At 44.2% G+C, this 21,132-nt stretch overlaps 1 protein-coding gene across 5 annotated transcripts in view; it reads right to left on the reverse strand.

Moving 5' to 3' along the window:
• The window catches only part of TRIO (trio Rho guanine nucleotide exchange factor), a 238,789-nt gene that overhangs the window by 41,076 nt on the left and 176,581 nt on the right, over positions 1 to 21,132 (reverse strand). For all 5 annotated transcript variants that reach the window (XM_017524673.2, XM_017524676.2, XM_017524674.2 and 2 more), the window contains 3 exons: positions 10,586 to 10,878; positions 8,986 to 9,156; positions 5,972 to 6,067 (listed from right to left, as the gene is read on the reverse strand). In XM_017524673.2, coding sequence (XP_017380162.1) covers positions 5,972 to 6,067; positions 8,986 to 9,156; positions 10,586 to 10,878 — 560 coding nt within the window. The remainder of the gene's footprint in view (positions 1 to 5,971; positions 6,068 to 8,985; positions 9,157 to 10,585; positions 10,879 to 21,132) is intronic.

A 21,132-nucleotide genomic window follows, 5' to 3' on the forward strand; every position in this document is an offset into this window, starting at 1 on the left:
AAAAAAAAAAAAAAAAAAAGAAAGTCAACACCAAGACAAAAGTGTGCCAAACTGCAGGGTCTTTATTGCCGGCGGCTATGGAGGACTCTCGTCTCTCCAACCCGTGGCCCCGAAAGGAGGGTGTCAAGACCTTTTATACCCATAAACCACCTCGGGGGTGAGGGTGAGGGGCAGAGGTGGGGGTGGGGGGCTTCAGACATTTCGAGGGCCAGTGGATTCTGTAAATCACCTCCTGGGCGGAAATGAGGGGGAGGGGCTCCAGACATTCCGAGGGCCATGGGACTTTGGACATTCCGATTGTTACTTAAGTGGTTCACAGAAGTCAGGATGAGCATTAGTTTACACATTGTCTGGGTAGGGTGGAAATTACAGACCTTAATTACTTATTACAAGTCACAGGGGCCAAGATGGCGTGGGTTTGGACTGTTTGCCTGTCACTTTAGGGGTTACAGAGAGCAGTTTCAACAGAAAGCTGAGGTATGGTTGAGGTATGCAGTTTTATGGGGCTTTTACCATGTCACATGGATATGACTAAACAGGGGGAAAAATGTAATTAATTCATCCTTGGTTTGAACAGCATAATACAAAATGCAAAAATACCTCACTTAAAACGTTTGATATTAATAAACTAAAATGTCTAATACTTGTTCTATTTTTTCCTCTTAACGGTAACAGACTGAGTCTGATTTCATCGTTAAGCAGAGCTCTGAGGACACAAAGTCTGTACTGTACATGCAATCTTGTTGAAACCCATGGAGCTATAAAAAACACACCAACTGCTGATCTTATTGTTGAAAAACAGGACATTAAGTTAGTCAAGGAACAGAGCTTGATCTGAAAAATAAGTGCACTCTTTTTAATAAATAGCTATTAAGCTTTAGCAGAAGAACGTTTTGCTGTGGGTAGCAGAGCTTGTTTCACGCTCACCAGGTCATGTTTGTTTTTGACAGTGAGGGGAGGATGTTCTGCCCCCTATCCCCCGCCTGGACAGCTGAAGCTGGTTAGATTAAATTCTGCTCATTTGAACAGTGAGAAAAAAGAAAGAAAAGAAAGAGAAAGGCTCCAGATGCCCCTGATGCTGGAGAGGGCAGACAGGCAAAGTCATGGACTTCATCAGTGTCCACGGGGACCTGTAACAGGTGGAGCGGCTTTCTGGACATGTAACAAAGAAGTCTCCAGGCCCCTTGGCTGCCTGTCCTCAGATCTGGTCTAACCTGACCAAGTCGGGCTGCCGAGAAGCTGCATACACCCTGAAGATGTGCAGTCGTGGTTAGACATCCTTGGCACCTTTACGGGGCCCATTTGTCTCTTCCACAAACGTAAGTGAGAAAGCTGTCACCAGCACAAGGCTGTCTCAAAACCGCCACCACTGGGACTTCACAGATTTTGGATGGATTATTTGTGAAACTCTCTGGGTTTGGTTTTTTGTTTCCTTGTCAACTTCCTCCCTTTCTTATATGAATATAGGTCTACACAGATATGCTGTCTCTTATGGGATTTTTATTTATTTATTTATTGAGACGGAGTCACCTATGCTGGAGTGAAGTGACGCGATCTCATCTCACCGCAGCTTCTACCTCCTGGGTTCAAGCAATTCTCCTGCCTCAGCCTCCCGAGTAGCTGGGATTACAGGTATACGCCATCACGCCTGGCTAATTTGTGTGTTTTTAGTAGAGACGAAGTTTCACTATCTTAGCCAGGCTGGTCTTGAAGTCCTGACCTTGTGATCTACCCACCTCAGCCTCCAAAAGTGCTGGGATTACAGGTGTGAGCCACCACACATGGCCTAATTTTCATAAATTATATTTTCTTAGAAAACTGCCCATTTCATTCAGGTTTTATTTTAAATTTACTATAAAAGAGTTGAAAATAATGTCTTACGATTGTTTGAATTTTCTGTTTTTTCCCTCTCTCATAATTTCTTAATTTTGGGAATTTGTGTTTTCTATTTTCTAGACATGTTACCTAATGTCTACATTTAAAAAACAAATTTTTGGTTTTATTATGCTACCGTTTTCCAGCTCATTAATTTCTGCTTTTAACTCTATAAATTCATTCCTTCTGTTTTTCTTTGGTTTGTTGTTTTTCTAACATCTTAAGTTAGATGTTATTTATTTTCATTCTTTCTTGTATCTACCTTGCATTTTGATTAGCAAAGAGAAGAAAATCCCAAAGTCAAGTTCACACAGTCGCTGTGGCAGTGGGTTACTATTGCCGAAGAGCAGGAAAAATGCACAACCTTTAAAATAACCAGCTGGATGAAGAATGTGGAGGTAAGCCGGACAAGTGAATCCCAGTGAACAGTTTTCAGGGTGGTCTTTATTTTCCAAGCCAAATCCTCATGTTTTAGGTTTTGGTAGGTTCAGTTCCTTAAACATCATACTGTGTAACAGTTGGAACACCTTGTCTCCTCTCCTCTTTAACGCAATAAACACATACACTGCTTCTGATGTATAAAGAATTCAGTGATTCAGTGTTCAAATCCAATTATGAAGGAGCAATAGCCTCAGCCATCACTCACAAGAAAACTCATGTGGATGCCTAAGGACCTACTGCAGAGTCAGGAAGCAGCAGAGGTTGAGGATATTACAATGATGCACTAGAGTTTTCTCTGACAAAAAGTAGTTCACATTTGACATTAGAGCATTAGTAACAGGAAACCAATGCAGGGTGATGCTTCTCTTGGACCAGAAAAAGTGGGGAGAATCTAGACTGCATTCCCTGGCCTATCGAAGAAGGGATGAATCTAACATCAAGTACAAACATGGCCCTCCCAAGGGAGGGGAAGGCATCACTGAATGCCCATGTGGATGGAACCTGGTTAGGGGCTCCCACGTGTAAGTGAAAGACACAGTTTCCAAGGCTGAAGCACTTGCCTGGTGGAACTCACCGTAAGGAGACTGTGAATCCAAGTCTATCTGACTCCAAAACCTATGCCTTTCCTATGCCAACAGTTTATGACCACTGAAGCGAGCAGAAATAACTCAGTTTCACTGAGTAAACTGACCAAGTTTAATTCCTCAGGACTGAAAAGGGAGATTAACCCAGTAAGAATCAAAACTGACCACACCACAGACCACCTCTCCATTTGGAAGTCCACGTGAATTAATTACAAATGAGTAACAGACCACATAAAATGCAATACAATTTAAACACTTGCAGAATAGTGGCCAGGTCTGCCTCACAGCATTCCCTGGGAAACCATTTCAACTCTTTGGTAAGAATGATTTTAATGGTCATTTAATTGATGTATATAAATGGCTTTAAGAAAAAAGTTTAAGGATGCTTAACTTAAAAACTCACTGGATACAATTTAAGCACCTTATCAACTTGTCTTTTAAAGAGATAACAAATAGGTAGCTGAATTCAGTTCATATTGGCATGGTTCCAAGCTCCTTTTCTTTCTTTGGTTTTTATTTTTTGAGATAGGATCTCACTTTGTCATTCAGGCTGGAGTGCACTGGCACAATCTCAGCTCACTGCAGCCTTGACCTGCTGGTCTCAGGTGATCCTCCCGCCTCAGCCTCCCATGTAGCTGGGATTCCAGGTGCATGCAACCATAACCAGCTGATTTTTCTATTTTTTGTAGAGATGCAGTCTTGCTGTGTTTCCCAGGCTGGTCTTGAACTCCTGGGCTCAGGCAATCTACCTGCTTTGGCTTCCCAAAGTGCTAGGATTACAGGCATGAACCACTACACCTGGTCTGATTCTAAAATCTTAACCAGTGGAGTCCGAATTTGTGAGTTATTTATCACATCCTAGCAAGCTTCCTGTCTAATTTCAAAGTTCTCTGGGTCTTTTCTGAAACACCATGTGATTACCAGGGGAGAAATTTCTAGCTATGGCAGGGTGACACGTCAGTACAAATTTTTCTTTACATAATTCCCATTTGACTCAGTTAACCAGTTTCATTAGCGGTTGTCTGTGGATAAAAGAAGGAATGGGAATGATACATCGGGTACCTAGTTAATACCCATATGCAGGAAGAGAAACTCTTAACTTCTCTGATTTAGGTATTTCAGTGTTGAAAATTCACCCTACAAATATAATCACAAACATGTAATGGATGTTTAGAGAAATATGGGAATATGTCTCTATAATAAACATTATATTAAAATAAAGTATAATTTATATTATATTAAAATATTAAAATAAATTATAATCAAAATAAATCATAGCATAATCATGTCTCTGATTAGCTTAGTGGCTAGTCAAGTTTTTAAATGTTCTGTGTGCCTCAATTTCCTTGTTTGTCGAATGGGATAATAACAGTACATAACAACACATAGGGTTGTTGTGGGAAGTATACAAATTAATACATGCCCAGCACTTAGAATAGCGCCTGGCTTAGAGTAAGTTCTCAGTGGTATTTGTAGCATAGAATCCATTTAATGGAAAACTATACAGTTATCAAATAAACGAAGGCGGTAATCTGTGTGTACTGATGTGAGAAGATCCTCAAGATATGTTAATTATTAGAATCTTAAAAATTGAATTAATCCATTTGGAAAGAAAAAGCACGCACATAGATATGTTTGCACCAGCAAGGAAAACGTCTGGAGGAAAATGTATGTGTTCGCAGTGGTTACCTCTGGAGAATGAACTGCTGACAGAGACTGAGAGCTTTTTACTTTGGGAGAAGTTGCTTTTAAAAGATATTGTCAGCCGGGCGCGGTGGCTCAAGCCTGTAATCCCAGCACTTTGGGAGGCCGAGGCGGGTGGATCACGAGGTCAAGAGATCGAGACCATCCTGGTCAACATGGTGAAACCCTGTCTCTACTAAAAATACAAAAAATTAGCTGGGCATGGTGGTGCGTGCCTGTAATCCCAGCTACTCAGGATGCTGAGGCAGGAGAATTGCCTGAACCCGGGAGGCGGAGGTTCGCGCCATTGCACTCCAGCCTGGGTAACATGAGTGAAACTCCGTCTCAAAAAAAAAAAAAAAAAAAAAAAAAAAGATATTGTCTTTCTAGGGATAGCAGGATATACCAGCCGAAAAAGTTGTTACCATTGGTGGTTTTTCCACTTCCCAGATAGGAAAACTAAAAAAAACAGAAATTAACTGATTTGAATCAGTTAGAGGCGACACATGCCTGTCTTACCTCAAAGAATAAACATTTAATTTGGGGCTTTTATCAAATGAACCCATGTTGACCAACTGGCAACAAAGAGATCACTAAGAAAATAAAGCCCTTATGTAATAATGCAACCCCTTCTCTCTTACACATTCTAAACCCAAATGAAAGCTCTCAGAGGTTGTACAACAAAACCAAGAGTCTAATGTGACCCTGGCACATCTTCAGACAGACTGGAGTTGACCACATTGGCAGTGACTGCAGTCAGGGTGCGTGCATTGAGGTTTGCCTCCAGTTTCTAGAAGGAAAAATTATAAGCCCTTGGAATGTTCTGCTTAATGAGAATGTCTGTTTACCTGGGGGTCTGGGACGAAGGCAAACAGTCTATGCTAGCGATGTGACAGTGTCTTACTCTCTGGAGGAGCAGGAGACTACTAAGGTCAGCCACACAGAGTAGACAGCCATATGCATCTGAGCCCAAACAGACACTCAATACCAAGGCTCAGGTGAGCTGCTGTGGTTGGCATCCTCTGTCTGCTGCCTCCATTGGGAGAGGATGGCTGGCAGTTTGAACCTGGCACTCCCCGAGACCTGCCCTATGCAGCTCTTTCCTTGCCTATTTTGATCTGTGTCCTTCCACAGTGATGTACTGCAAATGTGGGAATAATGGCCTTTCTGAGTTCTCTGAGTCCTTCAAATTAGTGAACCCGAGGTGGTCATGGGGACTCCCAAACTTGCTGTTCAGAAGTGAGGGTGACCGTATGGACTCCTGAGACGTGCAGTAAGCCACAGCCACCTTCTGCAGCCCAGCGCGATACACGGACAAGGGCAAATCCATCCGCAGGTAGCAACACAGAGCAGTTTCCAAAGGTCAGACTTTCTCTGGGAGTCCTTACCATCTTGCTTTTCACAAGTTCCTCAATTGCACTGACGAGCTCAGCTGCACTCGGTGTTTCGGAGCTGGTGGGGCGGACTAATAACCGAGAAGAGGCCTACGGAAGAAATTAAGAAAAGGGGGAGGGGGAAGGTCTCACATTAGTAACGGGTCAGACAGTAAATCCCCCTGCAAGCTTCATCTCTTTTTAAAGTAATTCCAGACAGAAAGACCACAAGTTTGTCTTTGTTTGCATTTATTTTAAGTCATCTTTTTGAATTTACAATATTCTGACAAGAAACATTAAATAAAACCTGTCTGAGATACATGTGGAAAGCAGACAGTGTCTGATTTGAATCGCAGTCATGTAACATCGTAGTGCTTTTTTTTTTTTTTTTCTAAGAGGTGACTGGGCAGGGGAACATTCTAACTGTAACTTTCACAACTGCTGGTAAGGCTCTAGGCTAGGGAGAAGGAATAGAGAATCTGACCTACGGCAAAATGAGAGGCTTAGGTCTAGAGAGATAATCCGGGAATAATCAGGAAACAAAACTGGATACTAAAAATGGCTTTACTGTGTTTATGGGACTAAGAAAAAAAAGAAACGAGGAAGAGGAAAGGAGCGGGGTGCGGTGACCAGACAGGGAAGGAGGGGGACGAGCTCACCATTTTCTGTGCCATCCATTTCCCCATGATTAGTGCAGAGTACAGAAGAGCTGAGGCCTCACAAGCTATCAGATGCCACTTATGGCTAGAATCGAGGGCATAGAGGGGTTGACAGGAAATCTGGGGGAGGGGCTACTAAGTTCGAGTTTCAGTAATTGGCAAACACCATGTGTTTGCAGATTACTTAAGCCGTTAATTAATTGGAAACTAGAAGGGGCATAATATGAACCTTGCTTCATATTAAGGACAGCAGCGAGGCATGCGACCCACAGCAGGCTGTCCTGGCCATGCGTGTCTCACAGCAGACAGACACAGGCTCATACACTCACAACAAGGCTTTTACACGTGTGGGTCAAAGTATGCACTTTGCAAAACAAATGTTGGTTTGGTCTAATGACGATTGGAATATGGGGTGAAGAAAACAAAGAAAAAATTCAAACGGAAAGGTAAGGAAATTGAGCCAAAACAGACATAGAACACAAATCAACATAATGCTGCAGTGAAAGTTTACAAAAAGAGAAAACAGAACAAAACAAAAAATTAGTCACAAGATTATATACTGTGTGGGAACATCACTACAGATTTTTGTAAATGAAGAACTGCTACTGATAATAGTCAATGAGGTAACATAGTAACCAATAAATGATTCTAGCAAACAGAAGAATACAGTGCAGATCACTCTTTAAATAGAGAAAAATGCTCCCTTATTTGGTGAATAAGTCAACAAGGACCAGCCCCTCAATGTCTGGATAACCACCCAGATTTAAGAAATGCCAGTTTTCTGTTTTTCAAAAAGGTATGGCTTAGTGTATTACATAACAGTGCAGGAAATGCCACAGAAACCACAAAGCCCCATGTCCTGGCCAGTTACTGAGTCCATGTACTAGGTGGGGAGGGGGGCTGTGGTCCTCTCTCACCTCAGGCTCCCCATTCCTTCTCCCCCACATGCAGTGGGAGCCTGAACCTCAGATGCACACAAAACTCCAGGACTCAAACCTGTGCGCAGTGCTGCAGCTCACAGCCATTGGTGCAGGCCTCACAGCACCCTTACAGTGTGTGGACCTCGTGTTAAAAAGGGAGGAGGGAGGCTGAGGCGGGTGAATTACGAGGTCAGGAGATCCAGACAATGCTGGCCAACACAGTGAAACCCCAACTCTACTAAAAATTCAAAAAATTAGCTGGGCATGGTGACGCATGCCTGTAATCCCAGCTACTCAGGAGGCTGAGGCAGGGAAATCACTTGAACCCAGGAGGCGGAGATTGCAGTGAGCCCAGATGGCGCCACTGCACTCTAGCCTGGGTGACAGGGTGAGACTCCATCTCAAAAAAAAAAAAAAAAAGGTTGGGGGGAGGAGGGAGTAGCTTTCTACCAACAAGGGGCAGTGGACACGTATGCCTTGGGTTAGGAGGAGTGCATAATTTGACTTGGCCTCACAGCTGCCAAGCACTGGCTGTAGCCGATCCCAGGTCGTAAAATAGAGGGTGATTAATCCAGCAAGTGACTGTACAACTACTGACAAGGGAGTTAGGGAAGGAAAAAAGAAAGCATGGGGAAAAATGTTGATAGTATTATCTGTTTTATTAAAAAAAACTTAAGTTACTGCCAAAAAAAAAAAAAGGCGTCACCAGTAATGACTTCATAGCATGATTTCAACACCTCACAATTCTGAGGGCCACACCAGGGCCAGAATGCTGGAGGATGTGCAAGCCACATTGAGCAGGTTTCCTTTCTGCTGTTTTATTTTTTAGGGTTCTACAATTGGGCTGACAAAATACTTTTAGATTACGTGAGAACTCAAGAAAACAAATGACTTTCTTGGCTTGAAGCCACCACGCAGACTCAGAGAGCTTTCAGCTGATTCCCACACTTTGACAACTACGCCTGCACTCCAGTGTAGGGATCCTACAAACTCACCTCTGGCATGTTGGAAAAAGCATTGGACAGTGATGTAACCTCATCTTAAACCAGAAACCTGCATGCAAAAACCTCACAGAGAGGAATGGCCAACTCTTCATTTACTGATGCCTTCAGGCAGACCTGCGTGGGACATCTCTGATTGTTCTTTCAGAGAGTCTAGTCAATACATTAGGAAACTTTAAAATTACTTTAAAAGCAGCAATTACTGAGCATCATTAAAAATGCATTGAGCCAGGTACGTAGGAGAAACTGCACCCGCTGGCCTGCTACTATTATAAATGGCTTTTTACGCATACTTTTGGGTTGCAACCAGGCTGACACTGCCTGGAAGAACACTGCATTGCCCTTTTCCACACCTTGGAGCCTCCTGTCTCCTGAAACAAGGCTGGTTTCTGAGAGTGCCTTGCTCTGGCACGGGAGGCATGGATCCCCCAGCCCTCATCCCCCTTTACCTTGTCATCCTGTGAGTCCGGCTGGAGGAGGCTGTGCTGCTGGATGGCCATGGGTGGCGGCAGGGGCACGGCATCGGCCCCCTCCTCGCCTTCCTCTTCTCCACAGCTCTGCATCCCCGAGGAGGAGGATTTGGAGAGGGTCCCGCTGCTCAGGCCCTCGTTCCGGCCTCTCTGAAATCCAATTGAGATTTGCTCATTATATTCTAGGCCAGTTCACAAACATGGAGTCCAAGGGCTACTTGGAAAAGCAAAGTGGGGACAGAGACTGGGAAGGCAGAAATCAGGAGCAAAGCTCTTCTTGACCTTGACGGCAACTTTTCCTTTTCTTCCTGCAACCCAACGGCCTTGCTTGTCAACTTGGATGACAGAAGGGCCACTGAATGCGTCATATAAAGGGACTGCCAATGTGATCTGTTAGGCTCTGAACACATCTCATTTTTGAGAAGCCAATTTTTGAAAAGTTTAAAAAATTTGAGCTACAACCCTCATGTTGATTTAGTTCCTTTGGTCTAGCTGATTTCATTTTGGGTATCTTGCTATAGAAAAGTTCACTGAAATAATAAAGGCATAAAAATACAATCCGAGATGCATTTTAAGCACTGTATCTAAGTATCCTTTTCCTCTATTCTCACTGTTAGAAAAAAATTTCAGTTTTAGTTTTCCGAGGACAGAGGTTTATAAAACAGATACATAGCACATACCAACCCCCACACTGCGACACAATCTCCTGGCAAAAATAAACCCAGGAAAAATACCAGCAGAAAACAGATAGCTGCCAAATAAATGAAATAACACAAATCAGATCCCCAACTCTCTGCCTTTTCTTTTTCAAGCCTGTGTGGGACTTTAGTGGGGGGTGGATCCAAGTTAAAAACTCCGAGGACCCCTCACTGACACCACCAGTGCTGGAAGGCCATCTCCAGCATCATGAAAGAATTCTGTTTTTTTTGCAATATAATTTAAAGCCCCCCTTCCCAATAGGCCATAAAAAAATCCCTGGCTGACCTACATGCACTTATCTTTGGTGACATGAGAAGAACCCCATGTTTACTACTGCACCAACAAAGTAAATTAACTGGATATTTTCTACTCAAGACAAGCTCTAAGTATAATAAATATTGGAGGAAAACAATAGGAAAATGCAAACATTCCACAAGTCCTTCCAAGTTTCCAATTTGAGCTTTCTCTGCAAAATGCTACTGCAGTGGTCAGCTCAGAGACTGCCCGAATCTTCTGCAGACTACACAGAGCCTCTGGCTTTGGCTTATGGTGGAGTAGGGAGAAAATGGTCCCAAAGCCAGCCTGGGCTTCCTCCTGGCCCAGGCCTGGGGGCTAACTGGGCGTGGGGCGCATGGTGGTCCGATTTATTTTATTTTTATTTTACTTTTTATCAGAAGCCACATGTGGTCCCGTTCAATTTTCTTTCCAGACGTCCCTGCTAAATCTCAGTCTGATAAGCACAGCCTTGAATCGGAATTTCTGAGTAAGTGTGGAAAACAGAACCAAACCAGTTGATTCATAAGATAAGCAACTATTCCTGCAGCAAAAGCCCAGCGGGCCCCATCAGGCAACCATCTGGGTCTAGCGGGCAGAGCCTCACCTCCTCCACCGTCTCGTCCTGCGGGGTGGCCGCGCTTTCGTCCGAGTCCTTCTGCGAACCGGCGTCGGCGCTCTTGCGGACCTCGCGGCTCTTCTTGTGCTTGTGCGCCAGCTTCTTCACGTGCCCATCGGCCTTGCCGCTGCTGAGCCGCCGCACCGGGCTGGTGAGCCACTTGCGCAGCGTGTTGCCCGGCCGCTTGGGGCCCGGCGAGCTCTGGGCCCCGATCATGTGGGGTTGGAGGGAAGCCACGGATGCGGGTGGACTGGCATCATTACTGGAGACGGAGAGCGAGTCTGCCAGGGAAGAGAGGGAGCATCACTGACTCGTACAGGCCCTGCCGGTGGGGAGACCGTGCCATTTGCCCTCAGGCTTTCGGCCCCCAGCTGCAGGGACAGGGAAGGCAGTGGGCTGGGACGCCTCACCTGCGGGATTTGCTTATGGGGTGTGAGATGAGAGGAGCTGATGCTTTACATTCTGTCTTCTCAAATGTGTAGCAAACTTGAGTTCTGCTAGAGACGATCTTTCTCAAGATGCACTGTCCCCCCCAAAATCACCCACGTCCCCAATCCTGAAGCCCAGCATTATTACCAGCCAGATTTAAGATGTTATTCACTATGTAATATAAAATACTGTGGACATCGGTACCACGGACATTGGAGGACAGAATTTTAAAATCATTTTTGTCCATTTTCTTGACAAAAGCCAAGCAAGAGGAATTTAAAGGAAATTTTGAGAAGTTTTAGCTATGCTAACTGACATACTTACTGTAAACTAATCCTGTTGAAGAAATGCATTAGTTTGATTCACTACCAGTGAACAAAAAGCGGAATTCTGTAATTATTATGGATAAATTGACAGCGATTTGTCCTGGTGAGACTGACCAGCTGCAGCCTCTCGGACAGCCAGGGTCCAGGACAAGATCGGTGGCTGGAAAGCGGCAGAGCTGCTGGGGCTCTTGGAGGAGCGGCCCTCAGCCTCTTTCCTGTTCCACGCCAGGCCACAGCAGCACATGGGGACGGCTCACAGCCCTGACAAACTTACCTCGTGCCGAAGTAAACATCAGCAACAAGGAACAAAAACACTACCACATTTTAAAAAGAAATGTGAGGAGGAGAAGCCTTCCTCAAATAATCAAAATGCTCTATAGAAAATATATCCAAATCAGCTTCTCGCTGGATCTCAAAAATTAAATATAGTTAACCTGGAGTGGATGACATTTCAAGAGAAAAAAATCTGTTTCTTTTTCGTTTTTGTTTTTCAGACAGTCTCGCTCTGTCACCCAGGATGGAAGGCAGTGGCCCAATCTCGGCTCACTGCAACCTCTGTGTCCCGGGGTTCAAGAGATTCTCTTGGCTCAGCCTCCCCCAAGTAACTGGGTCTACAGGTGCCTGCCACCGTGCCCAGCTAATTTTTGTATTAAAAAATCTGAAATCTGGGTGACAGCGGAACTCAGCCAATCCATGGACTTTTCTGATGTCTATTGTACTCAAAAACCAGTGAGGGTGAAGGCTGCTGGGCCGCTTCCCGAGCTGGTGGCTGAGGGCTCCACCATGGCGGCATGGAAGGAAGTGCTCTATTTTAGAAAGCAGAACGGCAACGATGGTGATCATTCATGGTGCTTGCTATTTTCTCAAGTCTTTTGAAGTCTTATATATATATTGAAACTACTTGCTAGCTACTCCTTTGCACAGACACCTGTAGGGGCTGCACAGACACCTGGAGGGGCTGCACTGCCTCTCTCGCTCTGGATAACCTTCCCTGCTGCAGGTGGACCCTGTAATTACAGGGGCAGAGTCAGCAGCAGTTTCCCACCAAGTGTTCCCGACACTGGGACTAGACGGCACACGCCTGTCTCACTGCTGTCCCATTCCTTCCAATTTTTGCCCAAGACACAGATTAGTGAAGGATATAATCTTCCAGAAGCAGATGATGAGTTTTAAGCAGGATCACTCATTCTAGATTTTTCTCAGAGGCAAACTATGGTTCAGAACCATCAATATCTGTTAAAGAATATCCCTTTCCCCTCTGTATATGTGCTTGTATGTTTGTGTACATATATGTATATATATTTTCTCATCTATTTATTCCATTTTTTAACAAGAGTTACTAAAACATTTCCGCATCAGTCTCACTTTCCTTTGGTATGGTCTGGAAGAGGGAGGAAAGAAATGAAATCCATTCCCAGAGACTTTCTCAGGGGCTGATTTAAGATAAAATGCAAATGAGGTAGACACAGTCCCTAGCCTCAGGAAGGACAAAGAGAAGGGGAGGGTTTGGATAATCTATATGTCAGATGACAATTATTCAAACAATATTTTTTAAAGCAACAATTGCTAACAGAGCCCTGCACTGCCCATAGCAGGTGGCGGATTTCAGAGTCACTTGGTGTGCTGTGACTTGGAGCCAAGCCCTGGATTTCCCACTGGACAGAGATAAGGAATGCCTAGTTTCTTCACCCATGTGACTCACCACACAGTGGTTTTTGGATCACGAAAACCTATCCTTACTATAGGCAAGGTACAAACCCTGTTAGTGTTAGGGTTGAGAAGGGGAAATAGGAGGAACCATGGAAGGCTCCATAAAGGACGTGGCACTGAAGCTGGCCTTTGAGGGAGGTGGGCACAGGTAACCCAGACACTAGGTCAGGAGAATGAATATAAGCTCCAGGAAGGCAGAGGCCTTGTCTGTCTGGGATCTGAGGCACTCCCAGGGCTCTGCACAGTGCCTGGCATCCAGTAGACACAGAAGTATTACACAGAAACATCAGAAATCAACAGCCTAAAGAAACAGCAAGCTGATTCCCAGCTCATATTTTAAGGACAGTCATTTCTTGGACATAGATTCACAATTGCACAAGGCAAGGAACTACGGGTGTGGCCCGTGGGGAGGTCGGGAGACACCCCAGATGCCTGAGATGTGGTGAGGTGTCACCAAGGAGCTCCGCTGTGCCTTGGATAAACTGATAAGAGACCAAACAAACACAACAAAACAACACAAAAAGACCCAGGCCCACTTATTTTAATGAAATGAAATCAAGTGCAGGTCTTAACGTTCATAAGCAGAAAATGTACACATCACAACTAGTAGGATCTCAGCCAATAAATCAACTTCACAGACATTTCTGGGTCTAAAAGTTAGAATTTGGGGGTAGTTGGCATAGGAGTGGTATGAACCCTAAGTGACACCTACCAAGAATTCTGGCCTGGTCCTTCTGTCCACCCAGACTTGCAGGACTACAGAGAAGCAGGTGTGCTCTCAGAAAAGAGCATGCAGGGCAGGCAGGGACACAGGGCAGCCCTGACGCACACAGACCTCCCTACTGTTCAGCAGATCCAGCGGCCTCTGCACGCGTGAGAGAAGGAACCACAGTCAATTAATAATGCTTTGTGGCACCCAGCTGGCGTTACAAGGATGATTCCCAGGGCATTTAGCCTTGCCTGGGAAAGGAGCTGGTTCTTGTAAAAATGGTTGAAAAAGAAAAGGAAATTAAATACGTCATTCCCCAGCTTCTCTCTGTGGGCTCAGCTGCAAAGATTGGGTTCTTTGCACTCTGGGAAGCTGGTTCAAAAAAGATTTCCTGGTTACCTGGCAGGTTAGGCATTAAAAATGTGGCTGTGGCCTAAGCAGTCCCTCCTAGAACCAGGCGGGGTCAGGGCTGCCCAAGGTGGGAACTCATCGGTGCCACAGATGAAATGCAAAGGATGGTGTGACACTGCCGTTGATGAGAATAAGCAGGTTCTTCCCCCGAGTTCTTACTTATCGAATGATGGAAGTGACATTCTTTCACTATGCTGGAATATTTATGACTTTTAAAAAGGCTAGCAGTAGTCATAAACTATAAGAAAAATTCTGTGGAATTTAAAACATTTTACTTTGAAAAAAATTTTGTTTCAGAAGTCTGCAAATGTAGAGGGAAAATTATGACCCTTTCCCCTTTTCCTTGTTTTTAACAAGAATGCTCAATTATTCATGCTATTTGACTCTTCTGGGGTGGGGGGGGTAGACAATTTTTTTTTTCTGTTCACAACAGAAACTTCTTTGGCCTTTATCAATGGAATGTAACAGCCCATGCCTAAGTTCTTTGCTGGGCTGTGATACAACGTACACATTAGGAGTTAAGAAAGCTTTAAAAGTCCTTAAACTTAATACCATCATTAACAGAATGAAATAAAGTATCTGCTGTTATTTTTAGGTATCTGAAGAATATACTTTGCCCACTAAACCAGCTACTCTGTTGCAAATTTTGAATTAAATCCCATGTCCTAATGGTATGTTGAGTAGAATTAAGGTCTCCAAAGTTATTGGGCAGGATAAGGATATATCACACAATAAACACAGAGCTCTAGAATTCCGAAGTCTCCATGGGAAGATCTTAAATTACTTTTGTGCACACAGTTGCCTTTTCCCAGAAGAGGTCCTGATGGCTGTGAACACAGAAGCATGAGGCCCCCTGCCCAGACACCCACACTGTGTAGACATGCTCCTGTCCTTTTGGCACTCTGTCCTGAATTTTTTGCTCAGGATTTGATTGTGGATAGCTCAGCCCCATAACAAGAGTAACCCTCAAAAGGAGAGCCCTGTGGTCAGAGCCCTGTGTAATAGGATCCGACCACATCTTCCTAGTTGGGCAACTGTGAAGGCAGGAAGCAAACCATGATCGTAGACTCGAGGGCACATGTCTGGTTGTTTCCAACTATATGCCCAGGTGCCAGCAGGCCTGGCACACACCTGGAGCTTACTGAGTATACACTGAATAAATGACAAACAGGCAAGCCAATGAACCAGCTGCAAGCTATTATTTCTTAGTCTATGCATAGTGACTGATAAGTCAACTACTATGAATGGCGATGTCCTGAGTTAGTGGTATATCCTGATTAATTTTGAAGCAAACACAAGCGAGACTCTGCATCAAAAAAAAAAAAAAAAAAAGACCCATCTATTATACAAAGAAATAGTTCCTTATCTCTTGCCTTTCCCTCAACTCTTACCATCTTGGAAGAAAAAAAGTCAGCTAACTCTCAGTTCTGCTTTTTCACCCCATCACTAACTTCTGCATCAGCAAGAATACCTTCAGTTCCCACTAGGCCTGGTTTGGGAATGTGTTTCCCCCTTTTCAGCTTGGGGCAACCCACGATCCAAGGCCCAGATGGATGATCCATGAGGGATGTCAGAAGAAGTGCTGGACTCGTCAAAGGGCCCAAGTGAGCCTGGTGCTCCCACTCCTCAGCAAACATTTTGGCATGTGATTTTCCCCATCTCACAGGGTTGTAATAGGATTAAAAGAAATAATGGGAACAAACAAACTTTATAAACTGTTAAGTGCTGTTTACAAACGTAGGATGACTGACGCATAAAGGACTCCATGATAGCACAGAACTCACTACACTGTGTTTACATTAATTGTGAGTACCTAGAAAACAAGAATTAGGTTTCATCACAATTAGACTTATAACTGCAGGCCTAATATGGTGTCTAGGATGTACTAAAAACCACTTTTAGACATATGAAGGATGAATTAAGCAATCTAGATGAATTACTCCATTCTATTTTTAAAAACAACTTATCCCTTATTAAGAGGACAAAGTAAACCTGAGCACAAAAAGATACTATCAGCCCATCGCAGTCACTTAAAAAGATGTTCAGCTGAGCACATGAGAAAGCCATCTATGATCTGCTTGAAGCCCCAAGAGAGAATCAATTAAAGTTCATCCCTTCTTATTTTGAGGGAAAAATCCTCAGTAGATGGCTTCCTTGCTGAAATGAGTTCATAAAAAGTCCACGCTAGATTTCTTTTTAAATAAAAAAAGAAAAAAGGTAAAGAAAGAAGGGAAAGCAGAAGTGCTGACATTCCGCCCCATGCAGGAAGAGTTTCAGCATGTGAACACACAAAACGCGGAGACTGCTGGGAGAAGAGAGGCTGCTTTCTAGGCCCAGTCTGTAAACTTGGGACATCTGTGATTAATAAAAGCCTTTAAAAAAATTGTTTTTAAAAAGGTTGGGGTGGGGGGAGACAAGCATATCCTGCTGGTCGCAGACCAAGGAGGATCGAGTTTCACTTTAACCCTCCCTTTATTTTCACAATGGTAAAAAGTCTTAAAGACTTCAGAGTGTTCTAGAGTAACAATTGCATTGCTGAGTAGAGTGAGCTAAAACTGAACTAGAAACTCCCAGCCTCTGAATTTGAAAAGGTTTCACCCAAATCTCTGCATTTCTTCCATTTCTGTCTCACCAGCATGTACGCACCAGGAGAGGTGGCTTTTGCTGCTTTGTGTGTGCTGCCTAAATGGAGTTCAAAGTCTGCCTCGTACACACAGATGTTCAATAGCAATTTGCTTGGTGAGGTCTTTACAGATGGATGGACAGTCCAGGCCACAGGGCCGGGGTTCCATTAACACCCCTGCCATCTGCTGCGTGTAGGTTCTTATGAGTCAGTGACGCTCTTTTTGCTTCAGTTTCCTGATGTGTAAAATGACAGTGATTCCTCTACCTTATCAGGTTGCTGGGGGGAAAAGGTATGAAAAAGGTCTTTGTAAACTTATAGCCTAACACAGTAGGAGGCAGTACTCACACTGATATGTAGAAAAACAGCTGCACAAGGCTGAGGAAGAAAGCAGGATGAAGTGGAGCGGCGAGATGACTGATCTTAGGAAAAGCACCCGAGGCCCAGAGTGGGAGGAAGAGCTGGGGCTGTGAAGGCAGAGCCTCCTTGGACAAGCAAGGGTCACAGGCCCCACAAGGTCACCATGCCTGTGCTGTGATTGGCAGCCCTCACGCCACATAACGTCAGCCAAGCATGCACACGTGGGGCCGCTGCTGACAACCTGGGCATTTCTGGTGAGATGCGGCCACCACATGGATGCCCTGCTCAACAGCAGGAGCGTTCCGGTGAACATCTGTCTTGCATTTCAAATTCTCCATGCTGTCTCCCCAAAGGATTTTAGCTAGTTAAAGGCAGATATCCCATCTTTCTGTTCACTGTATGTGTTCAAAAATATCTGACAGTTAAATGAACAATGAAATGATGCCTTGACAAAAACTAACCAGGATAAAGCACAACTCAGAGAGGCATGTTCTTGAAACAAAGGGCTAGTTTAAAATTTTGGTTGTAAGGACTTAAAAAATGTTCACTTCGCAGTTATTGCTATGTGCCTGGGAAAGCTAATTCAAGGACACTTTGCAGCAACTGCTTCCGATGTCTGAAAATAACTCCATCAGACTATTTGAAAATAGGGCGGTCAGGGTGTAATCAGGTACAACCGGCCTACAGCAATTTCTCAAACCTCTGTCTTGTCAAGAATTTGATGCTGTAAATCACATTTTTATTCAGGAAGCTCTTCCACCATACAAGGGAGGCTGTAATGTAAATGTGAAAATCAGATCTATAAATTAATTAGAAAGAACAATCAAGTTCTTAGCTTATGACTGTTAACTGTGTTGGTTCAAATGTTCTAGAGCAAAATTTCTGAGTAAATGATTGTCATCTCTATACTCCCAAATTGGGTTTTAATTCCATATTTTGGGAATCAAGGTGGCTTTTTTTTTTCTTCCAGAATAAAGAAAAGACCACAGCGTACTAGAAATGCTCTTGCAGATCACATAAAAAACTGAGTTAATCTGTAAATTATTCCTCTGGATGCAACTTCTAGGGACTGCATCGTCTCTTCTTCTTACATAGTGATAATAATCATCTCCTGGGCAATGCATATTAATTTAAAATGCTGTTGAGAGAAAGCTGGGGTATTACTTGGGAAATCTTAAGCAACTGACCTGCCTAGTGATATGGTTACACTTTGGTGGTTCAGAATATACAAGTATTTTTATATCTCCAGACTTAAATCTATATGCTGCTTGTAAGTATCTGAAAAGGTTTCTTGCCTGACTTCTATTTGTTCATTCGAGTTACCTTGCTCTTACATATGTTTTGTGTATCATCTGTGAGTACTAGTGAGTCTTAATTTGTTCCTCAGCAAAACGATTCATCAGGGGTTGAAACACCAGATTTAGAATGGACACTGGGTCCCCAAGGAGCTCTCTGCTTCTCTGCATATACCTGGGTTCCAGGGCTTTACTCTGGGCTGCAACTGTTTGTTATGCTGTCATGTCCGCATGGGAAATCTTTACAATAGCTAGAGAGGCACTGAGAGTCAGTTTGGGGGATGGTAATGACTGAAAATGTGGCAAGAGATCATTAAAAGCAAATTTTACATATTGCACAGTGGGTCCTAAATGCAAAAATATGAATTTTGTTTTTTCTTTCAAATATGAATTGAACACAGAAAACATGAAGGAGAAAGTTAAATTCCTCAGCTTTTTTTTTTTTCTCAAATAATCCCAAGATTCAACCAGAGACCCGACACAGCACTGCCACGGCTCATGCGGTAATGAAGAACACATGGTCTTCGCCGCCTGAGAAAATGCACATAAATGACCAACACTTCCACCGTTCTCTGCACAGCCCCCTCCCACAAATTCAGTGGGGAGCTTTCACCCGCAGACACCTCCAGGTGACCCTGAATGCCGGAACACAATGGAATCACTGGCATCAATTAAAACCAACCCAGGGAAAAGCAACTGCTCTTGTGAATTCTGAAAATGAGGACACACAGCCGTCTCCTCATTTTGGGCTAGTCTTCATGAGTCATGGAAAGAGAATGGCCTCATCACCACTCAGAGTGAGGAGTCCTAGAGATACGAGGCCGGTGGCATTGATCTCACCCAACAGAACACGCAAACGCAAGTTGCACGTACACACTTGCTCTTTTCATTCTTCTCAGTGTCGTTTCTGAAAACACTTAAAACACTGCCTAAGCATCGGAAAATGTGGCTATGCAGACAAATGCAAGACTTTGAGCATCAATTTCCCTCTCAAGCTTATTCTTGCAAGGGGAATGCTAATCTATCAGCATTTCTGGTCAGGAAACCGTTTCATTTTAAAGGCCTTTCTTTTTATTTTCACCACTGAAATTTCCAATAAAGAAACGTGAAGAAATTAAATGTAAATGAAAACAGATGGTAAGATGCTTTGCTTGGTTAATCAGATGCACAGGATCTCACATATTGCCAAAGTGGAAGTGTAAAGCACCTCGGAAATGAAATAAATGAAGGAAGAGTCTAATGACTGATAATGGGTAACAACAAAAATGGGCTAGTGCGGATCAACATAAGTAATTAAAACAAGGCTAGAGACTTGAGTTATATATGTCCTGTAGGGAACAGGACCTGCTGGCCTGAGGCTCAGGAATGCTCTAGAAACACATGGTCTGCAGCTGGTAGACAGTTGTTGGTTTTCAGGAAAAGATGAGCCTATTGCTCTTCTGCCTGTGACCAAACGCTGGAGAGAGTGGCCGAGCAACATGAGGCCAACCGAAGAATCAAGTTGTGGTTGTTGGGCTAGTCTCAGTGAGTCCCATCTTGAAAGAAAACGGCCTCATCACCATCCAGAGTGAGGAGTCCTAGAGACAGGAGGCCAGCTTCGTCGATCTCACCAAACAGAACATGCCAATGCCAACGGGAAGCCGCCTGCCTGGGACGTTCTCTGCTTCCCACTACACTGCCTCCCGGCAGAGATGGGGCCGAGCGAGAGGGCGTGCTCATCCCGCCGGCTGTGGAAGCAGTCTGTTCTGCCTGCCTCATCTCTCGTTTCCTGCCAGAGGTGGGATGGGACGAACCAGGCGGACCTGGGTTGATGGCTCTTCTGGCAGACGGCCACACATTGTTAAAAACCACGAAGTCATAAAAAATCAATGGGTTGTAAAAAAGTCTTTTTTAACCTAACTCTGTAGGCCAAGGCTTACTTTTTAACGGGATCTTTCTCTATTCTGGACAAATGCTGACTTTACTAGAGGAGAGTGTCTAGGCCACATTGCTCTCTTGAAATGACAGGACCATTTTCATTGCTTTTTAAATGAGCCAACCCCCAAAATATATTTTTTTGGAAGACGAACAAGTACGCTTTTTCTGAAACCAAAAGTCTAAGCTATAACAAAAAGAAAAAAATTTCCAAGGAACTATCTTACCAGTGATTATTACTGGGAGGGGATTTGGACTCATTCCTGACTTTTACACAAGGACAAAAGCAGATAGCCTTGCTGGGTGAAAGAGAGACGCTTAAAAAGAATTCCTTATAAATGAAACCAGAAAGACACACACACATCCTGCCAGCTGGAGACATTCATGCCCAGCAGCTTTCCGCCCCCCACTCCTAACTTGCAATCCACACGGCTCTTTAGCACAGGCTGGGGGTAGTGGAAGGTGGAAAGGTGATGTCACATCAGTCCTCATGCAGAAAATTCTCCAGCCAGGAAGCGGCCCCACTGTCTGCATCGAGCCCCAAAGTCACACTGTTCCAGGGACCTTTTTCAGCCTGACAGCAGAAGTTAGGGGAAATGCGCTTCCCTGCCCGCTCCTGCATGACAGAACAGCAGGCAGAAGGCCATGACCTGGCCTGCTGTCAGATAAGCCCTGCTCTGATGGAGGCTCTGAGAGCAGGGGTGCAGCATGTGACCCCGTATCTACCCAGGCCCCGCCAGGCAGGCAAGGAACAAAAG

The sequence above is a fragment of the Cebus imitator genome, unplaced genomic scaffold (assembly GCF_001604975.1).
Source record: "Cebus imitator isolate Cc_AM_T3 unplaced genomic scaffold, Cebus_imitator-1.0 Scaffold35, whole genome shotgun sequence".
Classification (NCBI taxonomy): domain Eukaryota; kingdom Metazoa; phylum Chordata; class Mammalia; order Primates; family Cebidae; genus Cebus; species Cebus imitator.